This window comes from Musa acuminata, chromosome BXJ1-3 (assembly GCF_036884655.1).
Source record: "Musa acuminata AAA Group cultivar baxijiao chromosome BXJ1-3, Cavendish_Baxijiao_AAA, whole genome shotgun sequence".
Taxonomy (NCBI): Eukaryota; Viridiplantae; Streptophyta; class Magnoliopsida; order Zingiberales; family Musaceae; genus Musa; species Musa acuminata.
The window spans coordinates 8,679,108-8,698,093 of record NC_088329.1 but is presented as its reverse complement, the minus strand read 5'-3'; the positions used below and the strand labels follow the sequence as shown (position 1 = coordinate 8,698,093).

Sequence of the window (18,986 nt, the reverse complement as noted above, 5' to 3'; positions counted from 1 at the left end):
ATGCAGAGGACGGCGTAGGCGTGGTGAGCAGTATCTGCCGCCGCCTCTTCTTCCTCGCACGTCGCTGACTGGAACTCCTACGCCGCCTTCGAAGCCGAGGCCGCCGTCACGACCTCCAACGAAAAGTTCGCCGGCACCTTCAGCGTGTGAATGCACTCCCCATTTTTGATTGGCCTTTTTTCTTCTAACAATTTGGGGTTTATGTTGAATTAATCGAGGAAGATACGATCTTACGAGATTTTGGGTCGGTTTCTTGTTCTGATTGCCATTTCGTTCTGTTTGAATGGGATGAGATTTTAGGGTTAAAGTCTCTTCGCTTGACGAACTTCAGCGTTAAACCGAACGCGAGCAGTCGAACATTATTAAGCCCTTCAGCGTTAAACTGGTCCGAATTATGCTTCTTTAGATGAGGTTTTAGTGTTGAATCAATAGAGGAAGATATGATCTTACGAGATTTTGGGTCGGTTTCCTGTAGCTGATTGCTATTTGGTTCTCTTTAGACGGGATGGGTTTTTAGGGTTGAAGTCCTTCAGCACTAAACTGTACAGAAGTAGTTTTGAACATTATTAAGCTCTTTAGATTTGATGATACAAAGAACCGTAGTATTAATTTGAACATTATTAAGCTCTTTAAATGCTTTGGCAGATGATGTTGTTGTGCCAAAGTCATGCTTTTGTTGATGGCAACAACAGAAGTAGAATCTTGTGTCCGAAATTTAAAGATCTGTGGCTTTAATGAATAGGTGTATCAAAATCATGCAGACACATCTTTGGGTTGAGACCCTGTTTACATAAGAAAAGCTACAATCTCAGCCTACCTACATCTCTTCTTTGAGAAAGAACGTGCTTGATACCTGTGCATTATTGAACTTGAAGCAGAGGTACCTCGATGATGAATGCAGGCTCAGTCCATCCTCCAGGCATACAGAAAGAAGCAGAACTCCTGAGACCCACCCCCACCACAGCTGCTGACCAAGGAGCTCTCGCTGTTGTTGCGCCTGGAGCTAGTCGGCTTGCCGCTGCTGCCGCGGTTCCCCGCCGCTGCCGAGGCCGGCAATCCGGGCTTGAAGATGAACAGGGCATGCCCCGATCCGGGGCCTCTGAAGAGCCAGCCGTGCACGTCCCAGAACACCTGCACCGGCACCTGCTCCACCCACACCGTCTCGTTGCCCCGGAACTTCCACTGCAGATTGCTCACGTGGATCAGGACGATGCCGTCGATGCTGATCCACATCTCCGGGTCCTTGTGCCCTGAGATGGAGTTCACCACGATGATGTCATGCTCCTTCTTCCGGTCATCGAACTTCACCCTGGACGAGAAGCACTTCTTTCCGAAGACGTTCTCCTTCTTGGAGAGCAACGTGACGTCCTCCAAAGAGGGCCTCGACCTGGTCTTCCTGTAGGCTTTCTTCTTCAGATCACCCAGCAACATGACGACTTCCTCGCCGCAGACGAGTGCGACATAGTAGTTCTCCAATGGCTCGGGCCCGTCGGAGAATTTCGCCGACCGGAGGTTCCAGAAGACGTCGAGGCGCTCGCTGTCGTCGTCGAAGGACTTGGAGCCCTTCAACTTGCTCCAAAATGGCCATGGCTTGAGGTCCACCTTGCACGTTAAGGGGCTCTCGCCGTTGGACTTGTCGATGGAGACGGAGAGCGAGTGGTTCATGAGGTTCTTGGTCCAGACCACCGTCACATTTCGAGGTACGCCTCTTACCATCGCTCGGTATATGGAGATCACTGAGCATTGCGGTGTTGGTTCCTCTGCAGGATCACGATGAGCGGTGGCAGTGGGCTCCTCCATATTTGGTACGATCTTTTTGACGATCAATCCTACTATGTTAGTCATTGATTGAAACCCAAGATCACAAAGAGCACCCTGAGAATATCAATTATATGGAACAGTTCAATCATGTTCTCGGTTGCAGGACTCCTCGAATCGAGCAACTCAGTTCAAGGACGATTTCTCTGCAATGGCAATCAACACACACGCACTGCATTCGAGGGTCAAAAAAGAAAAAAAAAAAGGTGGTCAAGCTCTACGACAACCCGAACAGGATATCTCCTCCATTTAACAAGATGGTAAAGCAACTCGGTGGAAGATGATCGGCTGGAATAAGAACAACTTACTTGGAGGTGCAAGCAGGTACAATGTTGATGGTCGTCTCTGGGTTAATGTTCCTGGGCTTGTCGTTTCCTTTTGCCAGAACCAGATGACCTTGCCAAATTCGCTGTAGTTTTTCTTATGATGATCGTTATGGCCTTAGAGGTGAAGCATCAAGCTGATGATTCATCACCTCACTGACCCAAAGCATCCATCCTAATCAACTAGCCACAGATTCCACCAATAGATCATTAAATCAGGATAGGAATGAAAAGGATGTCTAAAATAAACTCATACGAGGGAGAAAGTGTGGTGGAGAGAAATAGTAGCAGACAACTTCTCCCTCTCCTTCAGTCTCATTGTCTCCTCTCAGACTCATTACTATTTTAGAAACCATGAGGCGCATGCCTTGGTCATGGATTCAATTTCAGAAATACTGGTTTTCCTGAGAAAATGAGAAGCATTTGCAATGTTGCAGTCCAGTAATATATCAGCTAGCTTAATGCTGACTGCAGAAATTTATGTACCTTTAGCTCCTCTTCTCCTTGTTCCAAGGCCTGGTTGGTTGGATGCAACTTTATGCCAGTGCACGAGGGACAGTATTTTTCCTCCAAAAGAAAAGGTACACATCATCTGAACCTTAACCTGACATGGATTTCTTTCTAGCCGTGACGATAAATTCTTCCAAAGAAGAAAATGGTCCAGTAACTTAATCTATTCTGAGACTTCAAATTATTATGATCTTTGAAACATTTTATATCTGTGCATTATGGTTCTTAACAGTTACAGAGGAAGAAGGGATGACGAAGAACTCATGCACTGGGACGGAGGATTCTGGGTCTCAGCTTATTAATCCAAGCAAGAAGTTGACACCTGTTTCAGTCTGTCATAATCAAGGGTCCGGATCAACCATGGCCGACCGCAACCCAGCGTGAACCAAACACCGGAGAGCTGTCTGCTGAGGACTGGCACGGATGGTTCTTCGGGCGCAGTTCCTCATCTCCACTCAAAATCATTGGCCACGCCAGGCATGGAGGGATAAGAACGGTGTAAGCACCACAGTGTGCCACCCGTTTCCCTATCCAAGGACGATAACACACTCCGGGTTCATCTGCAAACACGCGTCGATTGCAGGTAGCAGATCCTCTGTGGAATATCCTCTTGGTAGTGCCTATAAAATACTGTCTCCTTAAAAGGTTTGTTTTGAGCTCAGGCCATCGGACATTTCCTTCCCTTCGCTGCTGCTACCTTCTCTGCCGCTCGGTGGTCACCATGTCTGCCTTCGTTGGAAAGTATGCAGGTGAGTGTCCTTCCCATGTATTCTTGTCTTACATCAAGAACAGAGACTCCGGGTCCACTAAATCTTGTGTCTCATTGACATCGAAAGAATTTAATTATGCAAATACTGCTCTAGATGGACGAAAACTGGATGTCAAATTCTTTGGATAAGTACCGAAAACAGGCTTCCATCGATACTGCTGTAAACATGCACTGCATACTGATTGATTCCTGATCCAACCACTTCATAAACAATTTGTAATTTCATGAACTTCCCTAGCAGTCGAGTCATTTCAGCCACATTAGAATTCCAAGTTTAAACTGCATCTGGTGATATGGTAAGGTCAGAAAGTATGGCGAAAAACATATGCCACCATGCAAACTCAGATATTAAATTCTCAGTTGGGTATAAACTCATAAACCAATCATATGCAAGTATCTAATATTAAATTGTCATCTCAAATTGGTTATAGGATTGTGTCTCATGTATGATTTTGCAAACTGCAATTGTGCCAGAACATAATGTTGTTCAGATTAGGTTTTTTTTCTCTGTTACTGCAGATTTAGATATAAGATTGTTTCATGCAGATCTTGGAAATTGCCTAGACTTAAGATTCTTCTTCTATATATTTTTAGCAAAAGGATCTTCATGCAAAAAATAAATTGTAATGGTTTGAAATTATTGAGATATATATATATATATATATATATATATATGAAAAATCATCTGCATGCTTTCTTCTATCCATCGCGAGCTTCCAAAAAGACCATGTATGTTGAGCCATAAAGTTGAAGGAGACATTGGTTTGAGAAACTGCCAATACTTCAACCTGAAAAGGACATGAAAAATTAGGGCATAATAAAAAACATTAACATCTCCATATCCATAAATTTTCTTGTGATAAAGAAAGAAGAAAAGCAACTGGTGGTTGACATTTATGATTTATCTTTTTAGGATAAGGTGAAGCCATCCATGACTTGGGTGGCACAAAAACTAGCTTATCTGCTACTCTCACAATATCTACCAACTTTTGAGACTGGAAACACAGAAGAACTCCATGTGGCTGATATAGCATCATCAACCCAACCATACTTTATGTATGCTGCACACGTCAAATTAATGCCCTATAAACACTAGAATCTGTTGATTATTAGTGCCCTAATTTTGATACTTGTTATATTGTTATACATCGTATTCGGAGTCTTGTTACCGATTTCATCATCTATCATCTCAAATCTGAGTTTAAAATAGTTGGGTTCTCGGATCCGGTCAAGTAGAAACCGAATCCGAATTAGGTGAAGCAGTTTAACGTAGATTACGTGACCGAGAGTTCTTTTCCATGCACGTAGACGAACTGATCCGGACCGCCAAGTACATTGCCACCCCCGGGAAGGGCATCCTGGCCGCCGACGAGAGCACCGGCACCATCGGCAAGCGGCTGTCGAGCATCAACGTGGAGAACACGGAGCCAAACCGCCAGGCCCTCCGCGAGCTCCTCTTCACCACCTTCGACGCCCTCCCCTCCATCTCCGGCGTCATCCTCTTCGAGGAGACGCTGTACCAGAAGACCTCCGCCGGCAAGCCCTTCGTCGACGTCCTCGCCGACAACAAGGTCATCCCCGGCATCAAGGTGGACAAGGGCATCGTGGAGCTCGCCGGCACCAACGGCGAGACAACCACCCAGGGCTTTGACTCGCTGGGCGCCCGGTGCCAGCAGTACTACAAGGCCGGGGCCCGATTCGCCAAATGGCGGGCGGTACTCAAGATCGGGCCGACGGAGCCGTCGGAGCTAGCCATCCAGCAGAACGCCCAGGGGCTGGCCAGGTATGCCATCATCTGCCAGGAGAACGGCCTCGTCCCCATCGTCGAGCCGGAGATCCTCACCGACGGCAACCACGACATCAAGAAGTGCGCCGCCGTCACCGAGACGGTGCTCGCCGCCGTCTACAAGGCGCTCAACGACCACCACGTGCTTCTCGAGGGCACGCTCCTGAAGCCCAACATGGTCACGCCCGGCTCCGACAGCCCAAAGGTAACAGCGACGTATGTGGGCGCAGCAGCACGTCCATGGCGAGCGGGGCTGATCTCTGAGTCCTCTCTTCTGCGTGCAGGTAGCGCCGGCGGTGGTGGCCGAGTACACTGTGGGGGCGCTGCGCCGCACCGTGCCCCCGGCGGTGCCGGGGATCGTGTTCCTGTCGGGAGGACAGAGCGAGGAGGACGCAACGCTGAACCTTAACGCCATGAACAAGCTTGGGGTGCTGAAGCCGTGGACCTTGTCCTTCTCCTTCGGCAGGGCTCTGCAGCAGAGCACCATCAAGAAGTGGAGCGGGAAGAAGGAGAACGTGCCGTCGGCCCAGGCGGCGTTCCTGGCGAGGTGCAAGGCCAACTCGGAGGCGACGCTCGGGAAGTACGCCGGCTGCGCTGCTGATGCAGCGGCCTCGGAGAGCCTCTACGTGAAGGATTACAAGTACTAGTTCCAAGTGCTGCGTTGCTGCCATCGGCCATGTCTCCTTTATCTCTCTCTCTCTCTCGAATCCACCTCTTCTCTTTTGACCATACTCTCTGCCAGCATCTGAGCTTGTTTATATATACTATCTGCTCTGATATTAATATAGCCACTTTGTGCATTAAATTTGGGTGCTTCTCATTCAAATTAAATGCCATATCAACCATGACTATGGGTAATGAATTTGGAGTTGCTGGTGTTCACAACAGAGGAAGAAAAAATTTCGAGTATAATTTTTCTTTTTTTTTCCTTCTCATCTTCGACTCATGTTTCCCCTTTTTTCCAGTGTGATTTAAAGACTGGCAGGCATATATTCCCGTTGTCTTCCCACTATAAAACTAAATCGTGTTTGCAGACTCATCACCTCTGGTTAGAAGGTTGGGGATCAAACCTGGTCATGGTTAGAGATTGAAGTTGACGCCAATCAAAACCATCTCCATCCAAATTATTGGACTGCTGGTCATGTTGTCAGTGCATGTACGTATCTCACTGCATCACCACTCTGCACCACCTGACAACACAAGGTGAAAAGAAATCAACAGTGTTTAGGCTGCACAGCTGGCCAAGCCCTAATGCCTGCCACCATTGGACCAGCCAAAAGTTCATCATAAATGCTTTGCTAAGGTCCTCTCCAAATCCAACCAACTTCTACCAAGCGGCCTCTTCCCGTCGTTCCATCGCTTTCTTCATCCTTTCCTGCCTGCCCTGGTGCCCCAAACAGGTATTTCTCTCTCCCTCTCTATCGTTCGCAATACCAGGTTTGTCGCTCCCTTTCTGGGTCTTATACGAAGATTCTAGGGTTCTACCATCTGTGCCGATAAATTTCCATCACCCTCCCAATCGCAACTTTTAATTTGATCTCCATCTTTCTCTCTTCCTGTTTGTTCAGTTCAAAATTGGTTCAGACCCCTCCCTCCTCTTTTCTTCGCTCAGTCGATCTATCAAAATTGGAAATTTCTTGGGTTCTTCTTAGAAATTCTGGATTTTGATTTGTTTTTTCTGCAAAAGATCAGGTTTTGACCTTTGTTTTGTGTTGTTGGTTTTGGTTCTGATCAGAGAGAATGGATCAGCCGGGCCACACCACCCCGCCGGTGATGGGCGTCGCCACTGGGGTGCCCTACGCCGCGGCTGCCGGCGGCGGCCCCTACCAGGCCTACCAGCATCTGTACCACCAGCAACAGCAGCAGCAGCAGCAGCAGCTCCAGTTGTTCTGGGCCGACCAGTACCGCGAGATCGAGCAGACCACCGACTTCAAGAACCACAGCCTGCCGCTCGCCCGGATCAAGAAGATCATGAAGGCCGACGAGGACGTCCGCATGATCGCCGCCGAGGCCCCCGTGGTCTTCGCCAGGGCCTGCGAGATGTTCATCCTCGAGCTCACGCACCGGTCGTGGGCTCACGCCGAGGAGAACAAGCGCCGCACCTTGCAGAAAAATGACATAGCCGCCGCCATCTCCCGCACCGACGTCTTCGACTTCCTCATCGACATCGTGCCGAGAGAGGAGGGGAAGGAAGACGTGGCACGCCCGCTCGGTGGCCCGCCCACCGACCCGATGTCTTACTACTATGTCCAGCAGTAGCAGTAGCAGCATCAGCATCAACAATGTGAGTCTTGTGTAATGCTCTCCATCTTGTGTTCTTTGCCTAATGTAGCAGCATCAGCAATGTGTCGTGGGCAAAACTAATCCTAAGGACTTGCTTGTCATGTGGTCAGTTCTTGTGATGGGTTGTGTTGCTCAACATTGCCCCATTCAGTTCCTTGTATGTCTCACAACAAGTTTGTGCCATGTCAAGCACTGTTGTTAAGTTTAATTATGGTTTCAAACAATCTCAATTGTGGTTGGTGTCATGTTAGATTTAGTCGAATGGGGTCGCGAGAATCTCCATGCTTGTGTTCGCCGAAATTACATGGGGCTTTTGATGCACCATTGATTGCTTAACAAACAATTAGTTTATCTTAGTAGGCATACAAAGGTATCACTAGCAATTCAACTCTTATTCCTTTTATCGACTTGGCACTTTGTTGGGTTCCTTACATTTTCATATGGTAGATCCTTTTTGTTTGACGTACATCTATGTAAAATGTGTAATGCTAGTTGATGGTTTAACTCGATCTCGGTGTAGTAGAACAGATCGACCGAGATTATAAATTTGATAGACATGTTGATGTCGTAGTTAATGATCATCTAGTGACACGTGAAGAGTTGTGTATGGAGAGATTAGATGAAGATAAGTTCCCAATGCCATGTCGGTGAGGAAACAGGGATAAAGTTGCAGCTAGTCAGCCCAATTTAGGTCACAAACATGATTGAAGTTTGTTTCTTCTCCCTCTGTTTCAGGTGGGTCTATGTTTTCTTTTGCAGAGAAATAGTTTCTCCAATTATGCCTTGCTGTCTCTATCTACGTCGTTTCTCTTGGACCGGGAAGGAACAGAAAACAGTCATCCAGGATGGTGGTGGTCGAATGATAGCAGTAATTTTGTTGAAGGATTCAATTCCCTTGGAATAACTTGCTGATGTTTAATGATTGGGTTCTCTTTGTTAACACAATGTTTTCAGCCATAGCCATGTGGCCAACCACAATTACATCTTAATTGTAGCTCGACACTTGTGTAGTTGTTATGTTGCAGTAGAACAGATTGACTGAGGTTGGTGAACCACATTGATGTCATCTTAGTGATCCTTTGGTGACTTGAAAAGAGTGGCTTATGAAGACCTGCTAAAGAAGAGTTCTAAATGCCATGTCGGTAGGACACGAGGACAAGCTCGGTCACATTAATTCTAAGCATGACCGAAGATTGTTTCTTCTCCATCTGTTTCAGGTGCGCCTCTGTTTTCTTCCGCAAAGAGATGTTTTCTCTGACAATGCCTTGTCTTCCCCGTAAGTCATTGCTATTAGCATCCATCTGGATTCGGAAGGAGCGGAAAACAGTCGACCTGTGGAACAGGATGATGGTGGTTGAATGTTTTAACTTGTTATAACTTGGTATCGTCGACTGTTTACACGAAGGCAATGTTTTGTTTAAAGGATCAGCTTCTCTTGGAAAATAACTTACTGATGTATGGTGAATCAAAATTTTGTGTGTCGAAACTTGATCTTTTCAAGTGTAGATATGAAGGAATTGATATTATTGTGACTGTTGTTGCTATTGCTGTGGATAGGAATCTGGTGTTTTGTTGATTTCTTGACACTGGCTTTATGATGCTGAAAAACCAGCATTGTATTATTGTGAGCTGTGTTTGGATTTGTTTTGAGAGTTCGAAATCTCGTTCGACATATTTCAAAATCTTAATTATTCGATATATTTACGATTATTTTTTTTTAATTTTTTTAAAATATTTTTTACTCAATTATTTTTATTTTTTTAAATTTTAAATCGATTCAAATTAAACTGGATCGGTTGGATCTGATTCCAAGTTTCAAGAATCAGAATCGAACCGTTAAAACTTGATGTGATTCTATTTCGATTCGATGCATTACTAATTTGATTGATTACTAATTTGATGGATTACTAATTTGATTCAACCATAATGGAAAGAATGTGTCCAGGCAATATGGATTACTAATTTGAAGTACATGGGGGGGCTTCAAACCTCCGGTCGCATTAAGACCCAATCCCGGTGAGAGATCCTTGAGATTCGTGCGGCTTTCGTTCCTTCCACCTGCGGAGCACTTCAACTAATCCTGCGGCAAGGATTCCTTTTCTCGCTTCCGGACTAGCCGTTACGCGTTCGACCACCGAGTCCACAGCCCACGTTCTCCCTCACCCGATCTTGAAGCCCTAATTTGATCTCCTTTCGAGAAATCGTCCCCGGTGGTATTTTCCTCCCCATTTTGATCGAATTCTACTCCACTCCCTTCTAATCTCTCTCTCTCTCTCTCTCTCTCTCTCTCTCTCTCTCTCTCTCTCGCAATTGAGCTTGAGAGATCGACCAATCCGAAGTATGTTCACCGGAGGGCTCGACGAATCGGCCATCAGCTGGATCAAGCAGGTCCGCTCCACCATCCTCTCTCTCTCTCTCTCTCTCTCTCTCTCTCTCTCTCTGTCGAGATGCATTCTTTATTCGTTTTCTCTTTTTATCTTGAAGCTCCATCCAAGAAAATCTTTCTTTCTATCTGAACGTGAATGTTTTGACCTAAACCCCATTGAATCTGTCTCCTGTTTGGTTACTGCATCGTACTGCGATTGTGCCTTTTCCTTGATGAAATTCTTGTTTTATATATGTCTATTTATGATATTCCGGTTCAATTTTTGGTGATTATGACTCTTGGAATTTGCCTTCATTTCTCTTGCTTCCTTCTTTTTCGAATCCCCCTTCTTTCTCGTGGTTCTTTCTCCCATCGATCGTTTTCCTTGTTCATGTTCCTCATGTTCAATCTTTTTCTCTCATAAGCCATGAATTACTTGATTAAAGAAAATGGGTTTTCCATGCATTCATGTTGCCATTTCTAAAAAAGATTCTTGTCATCGGCCTGTTCCTGTCTGTGATTTGGGCCTCACAAAGAGGGATCGAGCCCATACGCTTCCACGTTTGGGCTGGGGAGAGGGCCTTGGCCGTAATACGTTCTTGAATTCAATCAGACGGCCGTGATCGAACCGTTACTGGCGCAACGATAAACCCCCTGTTCCTGACTCGAAACCCTAACCCTAAATCCTTAGATCTCTATATATAGACGCATGTCGAGGGGCATCATGTTTCTGTTGTTGCCGCTACTCCACATATGGTCTTTCATCGCTTCTTTTCAATTCGTAGATGTTCGTGGTTTCTTGATTGCTCTAACAATTTCTTCCGTCTCGTTGACGGCCGGCTGATGACGAGTGATCGTAAAGATCTTAGCGGATTTCAGTGAGACTCTCCGGTCTATGATCTGATTCTTGTTGTTACACACACTGATGCCTCTCCCTCTCTCCATCGGTCCTCTTTGCAATTTTGTTACTCATCTTTTGGTTTTGGAAAACTCTGCCGTAAGGAAGTTCCTTAAAGATCAAGTTTTTAGTGCATCAAATGATCTACTGACTTTGGATCTAATCGAACATCGATTGCTCTAATGATTTCTCGGTGTCTTGATTTCCCAAACAAAATTTTCTCTCTTGAGTCTTGGCTGATGATGAGTGATCTTAATCCTCTTAGCGGATTTCAGTGAGACTCTGGTCCTTGATCTGATTCTTGTTGTTACACACACTGAAGCCTCTTTCTCTCTCTGTCTCTCGTCCTTTTTAATGAATAGATATCTATTTTGTCACTCCATCTTTTGATTTTGGAAAACTCTTCTTTGAAGATCGAGTTTTTACTGTATCGAATGAACTCCTGGCTTTAGATCTCGTTTAACATTGAATTCTTCTATTGAAAATTAAAATTTTTTTGTTTGGATGTGGCAAAGAATTGGATGGATTGTTGATGCTATGATGAGTTTAAATACTTGGTGTGGGCAGTGGCGGTGGCAAATTTTGTCATTGCCGTGAGCCTTTCTCGCCAATTAAACGACTTCTCCTTCCACTGAGCTCCAACCCCTTCATTGCTTTGCCGCAATATTTAGTTTATTCTTTGTAAATTTTTTTTTTCTTGTTTTCAATATGAAACCGTCGAAGACCGCAAGATTTCTTTTGATGATTGAGACCATATTTTGCTCCTATAATTATCAAAATAGAAGCTGTCATAATACAGAGAACACAATATCAAAATAGAAGCTATCAAAATGCAATTAATTTATTTTTGGATTTCTGGAGCACTTGAATATATAAAGCTGGTGCAGTTCTTAACTGTAGATGCACAACGATGATATTTCATTTTTTTAACCTTATATCTTGGAATAAAAACTTTCAGGTGAATTAGAATCATAGAGATGCTTTGAGGTTTTTTTTTTATTGTTTTTTAACTTTTATGTCGTCCGGGAAAGAGAGATACTTCAGCAAAGGTTGACATTGGTGCTTCCATTAGAAATATTGGAGCGATCAATTGAGACTTATCGTCGTAGGGAGATTATTATGGATGCATCTATCATTTTCACTATCAATCTAAGAAGATGTTCGCTTTCATGGGGTCAAAAATGGAATAGAGCAGGTGCTCAGGCGCCTGCACATAAATATGGCCAAAAAACTTCTGATAAGTAGAAGTAAAATGTTTATTTTACCCATTCAATTAAATATATGAATCTGACTCAAAAATATTCTTTTGAGTAGGTCTGCCAATCTTGTCATTAGACTTAAATCATAAATTTGAATTTGTTCTAATATTTTATTCACAACATAAGACGCTCAATTATTTTTGCATGGGATGAACGGTTGGTGGAGTCATCGGAACAACCTTTTTAATCAAATTACTCCGGTAGAACCTGGGGGATGGGAATCAACTGGCAAAAATAATGCATCAAAATAAGTTCTATATGGAGATACAGACAGAAAAAACATAGCTTCAACGTGCAAGCATCGGCAACAATTTCTCAGTGCCTTGCCGAGCTAGCGGAAGCATACAAATAAGGTTGATCTAAACTTGACGTTTTTCTTATTGAGCTAACCATAGCCGTCAATTGAGGAGACAGGGTGTGTTTGACGGACCACCAAGTCCACCCAGCAAAGAATAGACTTGTTTCACATGGGTCGCTCTCTCTCTCTCTCTCTCCCATCCGCATTGTTCCTTCCTTTATCCTGGTCCTGGTCTTTCCATCGGCTGCGGCGAGGAGAGAAATATAAAGGTGCTTGTTGATGTAAAGCTCCAGTCTTTCTTGTTGTGGGGCAAAGCGATTATGGCGACAAATTCTGCCTCGCGTTAGGATCCCAAAGAGCCAAGGGCCAAAAAGCAACTTCCTTTCCCCTTGGTCGCACTGCTTCCAAGTGGGGTTGCAATTCTTTTAATCTTGTTTGCTCTCTTTTCGCCTTTCCAAGATTGCTTTTCCACAGGAAAGGAGGATGTTTTCTGGGTTGATCCACCGCCCGGAAGCTTCGATTCCAACGGAGGAAGCCCACGGCCCGAGCCTAGTCCTGACGGCCGACCCCAAGCCGCGCCTCCGATGGACGACCGACCTCCATGAGCGCTTCGTCGACGCCGTCGCCCAGCTCGGAGGCCCCGAAAGTTCGTACCTTGTTCCCTTTGATTGCGAGTCTCTGCTCCCTTTTTTTTTTTTTTATCTCTTCACGGGTTCAGGATTTATTTTTGCCTTGAGTCGCTAGGATTTGTTGGAACTTTCTCATGAATAATGGAAAAGGTGTGGTCTTGCGAGTCGGCTCCTGCTTTACTTGGTGACACAGTCTGGAGTTATTAGGTAGTGTCGCTCATTTGTCTTTCTCAAGTCTGATGCTTTCGGATTCCTCTCCTAATTTGCCTCTTAAAAGCGATCATTCAACTCACACCGCCACTAGAAAGTGCTTTTTTTTGTGTGTTTCTAATGGGATAGGGCATCGCTTTAAATTATAACAGGTCTTTGGCAATCAATGCTCCTATTTGGTTTTAGAAAAGAGAAGAAGAAAACGACAGAGGTAGGATTGGATGACAAAAGTTTGTAATTGTTTCGTCTGATCAAATTCTATAGACCCTTCCACAAAAGAGCTGGTGAGCAATCTCGTGGGTACTTTATGTGGCCGTCTTTATGCATAATCAATGCCAAGATCAGTCAAAGTATTTTCTTGAAACAGCTCTGCCTCTATGCCAAGATCAATCTAGTTGTTTATTTACTAACATCAATTGTTGGTGGTTGGTTATGAAAGGAGAGGACCCCCTATTTTGTATTTTGATAAAAGTTAAGGATTTTATGTCCGGGCAGTCACTAGTTTATGAAGTGTAAGGACGAATATAATTTATGCTGAGTCTGCATTACCACTGCATATGCGCACTTGTGATGGATGGACTTGGAAGTTTTGTGTTGACATTATGTATCAATGATACTTTTCTTCTTGTTAATGAAAATAGACCAGAAATAAGCTCCAAGTTTCTACAGTGGAGACAATATTCAGAAGCCAAGGGTTCTGAAATTAGTACCGGTATATACTTTGCATTACCATTACTACAAGTTTGAAATTGGCTTGAATCTGAATGCATAGCTTTAGTAGTTAAAATAGACAAGACAAGTTATATAAAGAATAAAATTTCTATGCTTAAAATCTATAAATAGAGAAAACAACATTCTTAATTCTAATCTTCTTCTGACTGATAGGAAAAGATCATAAAGCGACTATAGGCAATTAAATTTTATGGAACCAAATAATGGATGGTTAGTGTCATAAGAATAGTTCTGGTGGAGGAAGCTATGCTGTAAAATGGTTTAAATGCTTGTTTGTTTTGAGGACAGTTTCATTTTCTTTTTCCTAGTGCCTACCAGTTTCAAATGGTAGCAGACCTATATAAATCAACTTGTAGGTTGGTAACTGATACCTCCAGAATTCAAACTTACCAGTCCACCCACTTTAAGACAAGTTAGATACAAAAATCTGTACAGATTTATGTCAGTAAAGTTATGTGTTCCTATGCCCAACCAACAACGTCCCTGCTGGCTGTGTGTATACAAAGTCCCTTATCTTAGGTCAAGGATTTAAATCCTGGCCATGGTGTCTTGTGCGCCTTTTCACCCTCTGTGTTAGTCCTCTTTCCCCAGGTGAAGTCTGGTGTGCCAAGTGACACTTGAAAAAAATTGTGTTACATGTGTACTCTATGTTTGGTATAGCTGTGTTTCCTTATTTTACTTGAATGCTTTAATAACCTCTCTTTTTAGCTTCAAGATATTATTGTATTGTTTCGCAACTGAGCCTTCATTTAACTTTACGTATAAGTGCTTGCTGTTGTCAGATTGCCTGATGACCCTCCTCTTGATTGACCTATTTAATGGGTAGAACTCTACTTTTGGTATCTGATTCATTACCTTGTTTGTTTCTTGACATATGGGAATTCTTGTTTTTAGGGCCATGCTGTTTCTCTTATAATAATTTATGCCTGTGCCTTTTGTTTTAGCATTAGTGGTCTAATGAATGGCAATCCATTTCTTTACTTTATTTACAGAATGGATAAACTTTTTTTTTCCTTGGGCTGGTCTTAGACCACTTTTATCTTGTTGATCACATGTCTCATGGCTGACCATAGTTTGGTTATATAACTGTAGTTTCTCTGTAACGAACCTAAACCACCGAAGTTTTGTTTCTGTTTACTTTTGGTTGTCATCTTTTGAGATCTGGACAATTACTGCTTTTTCATTGTTTTATGCCTGTGCCTTTTGTTTCAGCATTATTGATCTAATGAATGGCAATCTATTTCTTTACTTTCTTTACAGAGTGGATAATATTTATTTCCTTGGGCTGGTCTTAGACCACTTTTATCTTGTTGATCATGTGTCTCATAGCCAACCGAAGTTTGCTTGTATGACTGACTTATCTGTATTTTTTCTGTAATGAACCTCAACAGCCAAAGTTTTGTTTCTGTTTACTTTTCGGATACAGGTGTTCGTTATACTTTTTTCTTTTTATTTTTGGCATCAATTCTTATTTTTGTCATCTTTTGAAGTCTGGACAATTACTGCTTTTTCATCGTTTTATGCCTGTGCCTTTTGTTTCAGCATTATTGATCTAATGCATGGCATTCCATTTCTTTACTTTCTTTACAGAGTGATAATATTTATTTCCTTGGGCTGGTTTTAGACCACTTGTATCTTGTTGATCACGTGTCTCATAGCCGACTGTAGTTTGCTTATATAACCGACTTATCTTTAGTTTCTCTGTAATCAACCTCAACTACCAAAGATTCGTTTCTGTTTATTTTCCAGATACGGTTGTTGATTATACATTTTTTTTCTTTTCTCTTTTTAATTTTGGCATCAATTCTTATGGTTGTCGTCTTCTGAAGTCTGGACAATTACTGCTTCTTCATCGTTTTATGCCTGTGCCTTCTATTTCAGCATTATTGATCTATTGAATGGCAATCCATTTCTTTACTTTCTTTACAGAGTGATAATATTTATTTCCTTGGGCTGGTTTTAGACCACTTGTATCTTGTTGATCACGTGTCTCATAGCCGACTGTAGTTTGCTTATATAACTGACTTATCTGTAGTTTCTCTGTAGTGAACCTGAACCACCAAAGTTTTGTTTCTGTTTACTTTTTGGATATGGGTGTTCTTTATTCTTTTTACTTTTTGCATCAATTCTTATGGTTGTCGTCTTTGGAAGTCTGGACAATTACTGCTTTTTCATTGTTTTATGCTTGTGCCTTTTGTTTCAGCATTATTGATCTAATGCATGGCAATCCATTTCTTTACTTTCTTTACAGAGTGGATAATATTTGTTTCCTTGGGCTGGTCTTAGACCACTTGTATCTTGTTGATCACGCATCTCATAGCCAACAATAGTCAACTACCAAAGTTTTGTTTTTGTTTATTTTCCAGATACAGTCATTGATTATACAATTTTTCCTTTTCTCTTTTTAATTTTGGCATCAATTCTTATGGTTGTCGTCTTCTGAAGTCTGGACAATTGCTGCTTTTTCATCATTTCTTGCTGTTGTCATCACTATAAACTAGTGGTAGGACCCTAGTTATCTCCACAACCTATGATTTCAGTTTTATTTTTTTTATATCTGATGTAAGCATTGGTTCTAATCATAATCTGTCTATAACATGTTGAATTATGTAGAGGCAACACCAAAAGCTATCATGCGAACCATGGGCGTCAAAGGACTTACTCTTTTTCATCTAAAGAGTCATCTTCAGGTACTTATAAACATGTTAAAGTTCTTTCCGTGTCGTTCGCTTAAGCTTTTCTTGTTGCTAAAGTCTGAAATTGGCTTGTACTGGAATACTTAATTTTTCCTGTTAATGTTTCAGAAATACAGACTAGGAAAGCAATCAGGCAAAGAAATGACCGAGCAGTCAAAAGATGGTAAGTCCATAAGTTTCTCTACTTTTTTCTGTTGTCTGTGCTTAATGCTTCATATTTACTCTTAGTTGAGCCTCCAAAGTTCCAAAACTTGATAAAAGGCTTTGTTATAATTAGACATCCACACCCATGCTTTCATAACCTAGGGGCTGTCTTGGAAAGAACGCCGAGCTGATTTGAAGTCTGTCTCGGTTCGAGCTTCCTTAGCTAGTTAGTCACACAATTTGGGTCTTGGAGATCTTTCCATTTCCATTTTGAGTTGTAAATTCTGTCAACAAATGTGGGCAAATTTTCTCTGAAAAATTTTCTGATCCACCACATGATTATGATGATCGGAAAACAAAGCAAAATGTATTTTTGCATTGTGCATCTTGATAATAGCTTTTGTCATGCCTAATTTTTACAAGAGAAGATTGGTGGACCTAATTGTATGGAGCACTATTTTCTGATAATCAGCATAAATGATCGAGCTATAGCATGTTTTGTTTAACATTTATACAATTCTCAGTTTCTCATCATCACTCTGTAATCACATTTTTTTTAAAAACTTAATCTGAATTTTTCTTTTAATAATTTGCATCTTGAATGTCAGCTTCTTACCTTTTGGAGAATCCAAGCAGCAGTGTTTTATCTCCAAGGGTGCCTACTCCTGATGTGAATGAGTAAGTTAGTACTTCTGAATTTTCCAGCAATCTACGTTGGAGTTGCCTTTCGTGAGTGTGTGTGTATATATATGTATATGTGCATGTACATGTACATATATTTGTATATGTATTTATATGTATGTATATATATATGTATATGTGTGTGTGTATATATATATATATATATATATATATATATATATATATATATATATGATTTTTTTTTTTGGCGAGACAGGTTACATATATGCAACAGAATTAACATGTTTGATGCTTCTTCTTTTAGGGGTCAGGAAGTCAAAGAGGCACTGAGAGCACAGATGGAAGTGGAAAGAAAATTGCATGAACAAGTGGAGGTAATTAAACCTATTTCTCTAATTCTCTTTGATTTTATTTTTGTTCCTTAACCTCCCTACAAACATGTTCTTTTTGAATAACCTAACCGTTTGCATCTGCCATCTTCAGTCCCAGCATAATAAAGTTGGGCCCTTTAAACTATGTGCATATTAGTAATCAAAGATCTCCTCTACAATGAATTCTTATGCTTTCTATCTAATATACATATAAAGTACACCTATATATTTAAGTTTACATATATGCGTTGGTTATGTATGATATATGTGTGTTAATATGCATATGTACTAGTGAGAAGGTGCATACAGTTTTGGCATGTTTCTGGTCATATTTCATCTTAAGTTGTGATTATACATCCCTATCTCTCTATCTGCCGAGTCTATTCTGGTTTGAATGTGGTAAATTGTCAAGTTAATTAGGGACTTTAACATGAATCATTTGTCAAAATCTATCCACATATGTTGTACTAAATTTTATCCACCTTGATTCTAATCAAATTTCAACAAACAATCATGATTCAACACTTTTCTAAAAACATTTTGATGAGAACTAGTGTATATCTATAACAACTTGACCAGCAGCAGTCACATATTTCATTATCTCAGCCGTTTTTATTGTCAGCTAAATTCTTGATTATAGTAGCTTTAATTGCTCATCAACTTCTACTAAAAGTATATGTTGGCTGCTTTATCAGGTTCAAAAGCATGTACAGATCCGAATGGAAGCCTACCAGAAATACATTGACTCCTTGTTAGCAAAGGCATATAAGATAGCATCCGAGCAAATTACTTCAAATAGTTTCAACACTACGGAGGAAGAGCTTTCAGACATGGCAACCAGAGTCATCTGCAGCCCTTCCGATCCTCTGAGCCAATCCATCCTCCATCAGTTATCAGTGAATTCGATCAATTTGCAGAGCCCTGGTTGCAAGACTTCGTCGTCGTCAGCGATCGAAGGCCAGTTCTTCTATCAGAAGCCACATGAACTTAAAACCAAACCATGCTGAAGGGGCTGCTGCTGAAAGGATCAAAGTCTTCGTTCGCTCTTGTTGGCAAAACTTGCTTTCAAGTCCCATGGAACTTGACTAGGAAAAGTCAGCTTGATTACTGGAATCAAGTGATGCCTCCTTGTGAGGCCATTGTGAAAACTGCCGCAGGCTCTTGTTTGCTTATTTCTGTGTTTTATGAAACAGAGTTACATGATTATGTTGTGTGTGTTGGATATACATTTACTGCTATTTGGTTCATCTTTT

General features: G+C 42.0%; 4 protein-coding genes and 3 non-coding genes across 16 annotated transcripts; 6 read left to right on the top strand and 1 right to left on the bottom strand.

Moving 5' to 3' along the window:
• Window positions 1-903: 903 nt before the first annotated feature.
• Window positions 904-1,795, bottom strand: LOC135636127 (uncharacterized). The gene has a single exon (XM_065147715.1). It carries the CDS (start codon window positions 1,714-1,716, stop codon window positions 904-906), a length of 813 nt encoding a protein of 270 aa, XP_065003787.1. The 5' UTR covers window positions 1,717-1,795.
• Window positions 1,796-3,059: 1,264 nt separating this feature from the next.
• LOC103977957 (fructose-bisphosphate aldolase 5, cytosolic) lies at window positions 3,060-6,051 on the top strand. The gene is made up of 4 exons (XM_009393630.3): window positions 3,060-3,234; window positions 3,314-3,400; window positions 4,729-5,411; window positions 5,491-6,051. Exons 1-4 carry the CDS (start codon window positions 3,075-3,077, stop codon window positions 5,851-5,853), a joined length of 1,293 nt encoding a protein of 430 aa, XP_009391905.2. The 5' UTR covers window positions 3,060-3,074; the 3' UTR covers window positions 5,854-6,051.
• Window positions 6,052-6,398: 347 nt separating this feature from the next.
• On the top strand, window positions 6,399-9,021 carry LOC103977956 (nuclear transcription factor Y subunit C-6). Of its 8 annotated transcripts, none has more exons than XM_065123421.1 (3): window positions 6,399-6,606; window positions 6,942-7,490; window positions 8,707-9,021. In XM_065123421.1, exon 2 carries the CDS (start codon window positions 6,947-6,949, stop codon window positions 7,463-7,465), a length of 519 nt encoding a protein of 172 aa, XP_064979493.1. In that variant the 5' UTR covers window positions 6,399-6,606; window positions 6,942-6,946; the 3' UTR covers window positions 7,466-7,490; window positions 8,707-9,021. The 8 variants fall into 8 exon arrangements, with proteins under 8 accessions (XP_064979493.1, XP_064979491.1, XP_064979492.1 ...); XM_065123419.1 differs by lacking the exon at window positions 8,707-9,021 and adding an exon at window positions 8,249-8,544; XM_065123420.1 differs by lacking the exon at window positions 8,707-9,021 and adding an exon at window positions 8,225-8,544.
• A 710-nt stretch (window positions 9,022-9,731) lies between these two features.
• On the top strand, window positions 9,732-18,939 carry LOC108951160 (protein PHR1-LIKE 2). Of its 3 annotated transcripts, none has more exons than XM_018823749.2 (7): window positions 9,732-9,877; window positions 12,784-12,955; window positions 16,494-16,570; window positions 16,685-16,739; window positions 17,329-17,398; window positions 17,667-17,736; window positions 18,429-18,939. In XM_018823749.2, exons 1-7 carry the CDS (start codon window positions 9,830-9,832, stop codon window positions 18,738-18,740), a joined length of 804 nt encoding a protein of 267 aa, XP_018679294.2. In that variant the 5' UTR covers window positions 9,732-9,829; the 3' UTR covers window positions 18,741-18,939. The 3 variants fall into 3 exon arrangements, with proteins under 3 accessions (XP_018679294.2, XP_018679295.2, XP_018679296.2); XM_018823750.2 differs by lacking the exon at window positions 9,732-9,877 and adding an exon at window positions 12,419-12,578; XM_018823751.2 differs by lacking the exon at window positions 9,732-9,877 and adding an exon at window positions 12,579-12,717.
• LOC135639488 (small nucleolar RNA R11/Z151) lies at window positions 10,692-10,785 on the top strand. Its single transcript, XR_010496967.1, has one exon. It is a non-coding gene; the product is annotated as a small nucleolar RNA R11/Z151 (small nucleolar RNA).
• On the top strand, window positions 10,986-11,077 carry LOC135639482 (small nucleolar RNA R11/Z151). Its single transcript, XR_010496966.1, has one exon. It is a non-coding gene; the product is annotated as a small nucleolar RNA R11/Z151 (small nucleolar RNA).
• Window positions 11,284-11,392, top strand: LOC135639496 (small nucleolar RNA Z152/R70/R12). The gene has a single exon (XR_010496968.1). It is a non-coding gene; the product is annotated as a small nucleolar RNA Z152/R70/R12 (small nucleolar RNA).
• Window positions 18,940-18,986: the final 47 nt, after the last annotated feature.

What these genes read in the sequence shown, in the direction of transcription:
- LOC135636127 (XM_065147715.1), bottom strand. Translation starts at nt 1,716, where the DNA reads ATGGTAAGAGGCGTACCTCGAAATGTGACGGTGGTCTGGACCAAGAAC.
- LOC103977957 (XM_009393630.3), top strand. Translation starts at nt 3,075, where the DNA reads ATGGTTCTTCGGGCGCAGTTCCTCATCTCCACTCAAAATCATTGGCCA. An exon ending in CTTCGTTGGAAAGTATGCAG is followed by an intron (nt 3,401 to 4,728) that starts GTGAGTGTCCTT and finishes CCATGCACGTAG; the next exon opens with ACGAACTGATCCGGACCGCC. An exon ending in CCGGCTCCGACAGCCCAAAG is followed by an intron (nt 5,412 to 5,490) that starts GTAACAGCGACG and finishes TTCTGCGTGCAG; the next exon opens with GTAGCGCCGGCGGTGGTGGC.
- LOC103977956 (XM_065123421.1), top strand. Translation starts at nt 6,947, where the DNA reads ATGGATCAGCCGGGCCACACCACCCCGCCGGTGATGGGCGTCGCCACT.
- LOC108951160 (XM_018823749.2), top strand. Translation starts at nt 9,830, where the DNA reads ATGTTCACCGGAGGGCTCGACGAATCGGCCATCAGCTGGATCAAGCAG. An exon ending in CCATCAGCTGGATCAAGCAG is followed by an intron (nt 9,878 to 12,783) that starts GTCCGCTCCACC and finishes GCTTTTCCACAG; the next exon opens with GAAAGGAGGATGTTTTCTGG. An exon ending in AATTGCATGAACAAGTGGAG is followed by an intron (nt 17,737 to 18,428) that starts GTAATTAAACCT and finishes CTGCTTTATCAG; the next exon opens with GTTCAAAAGCATGTACAGAT.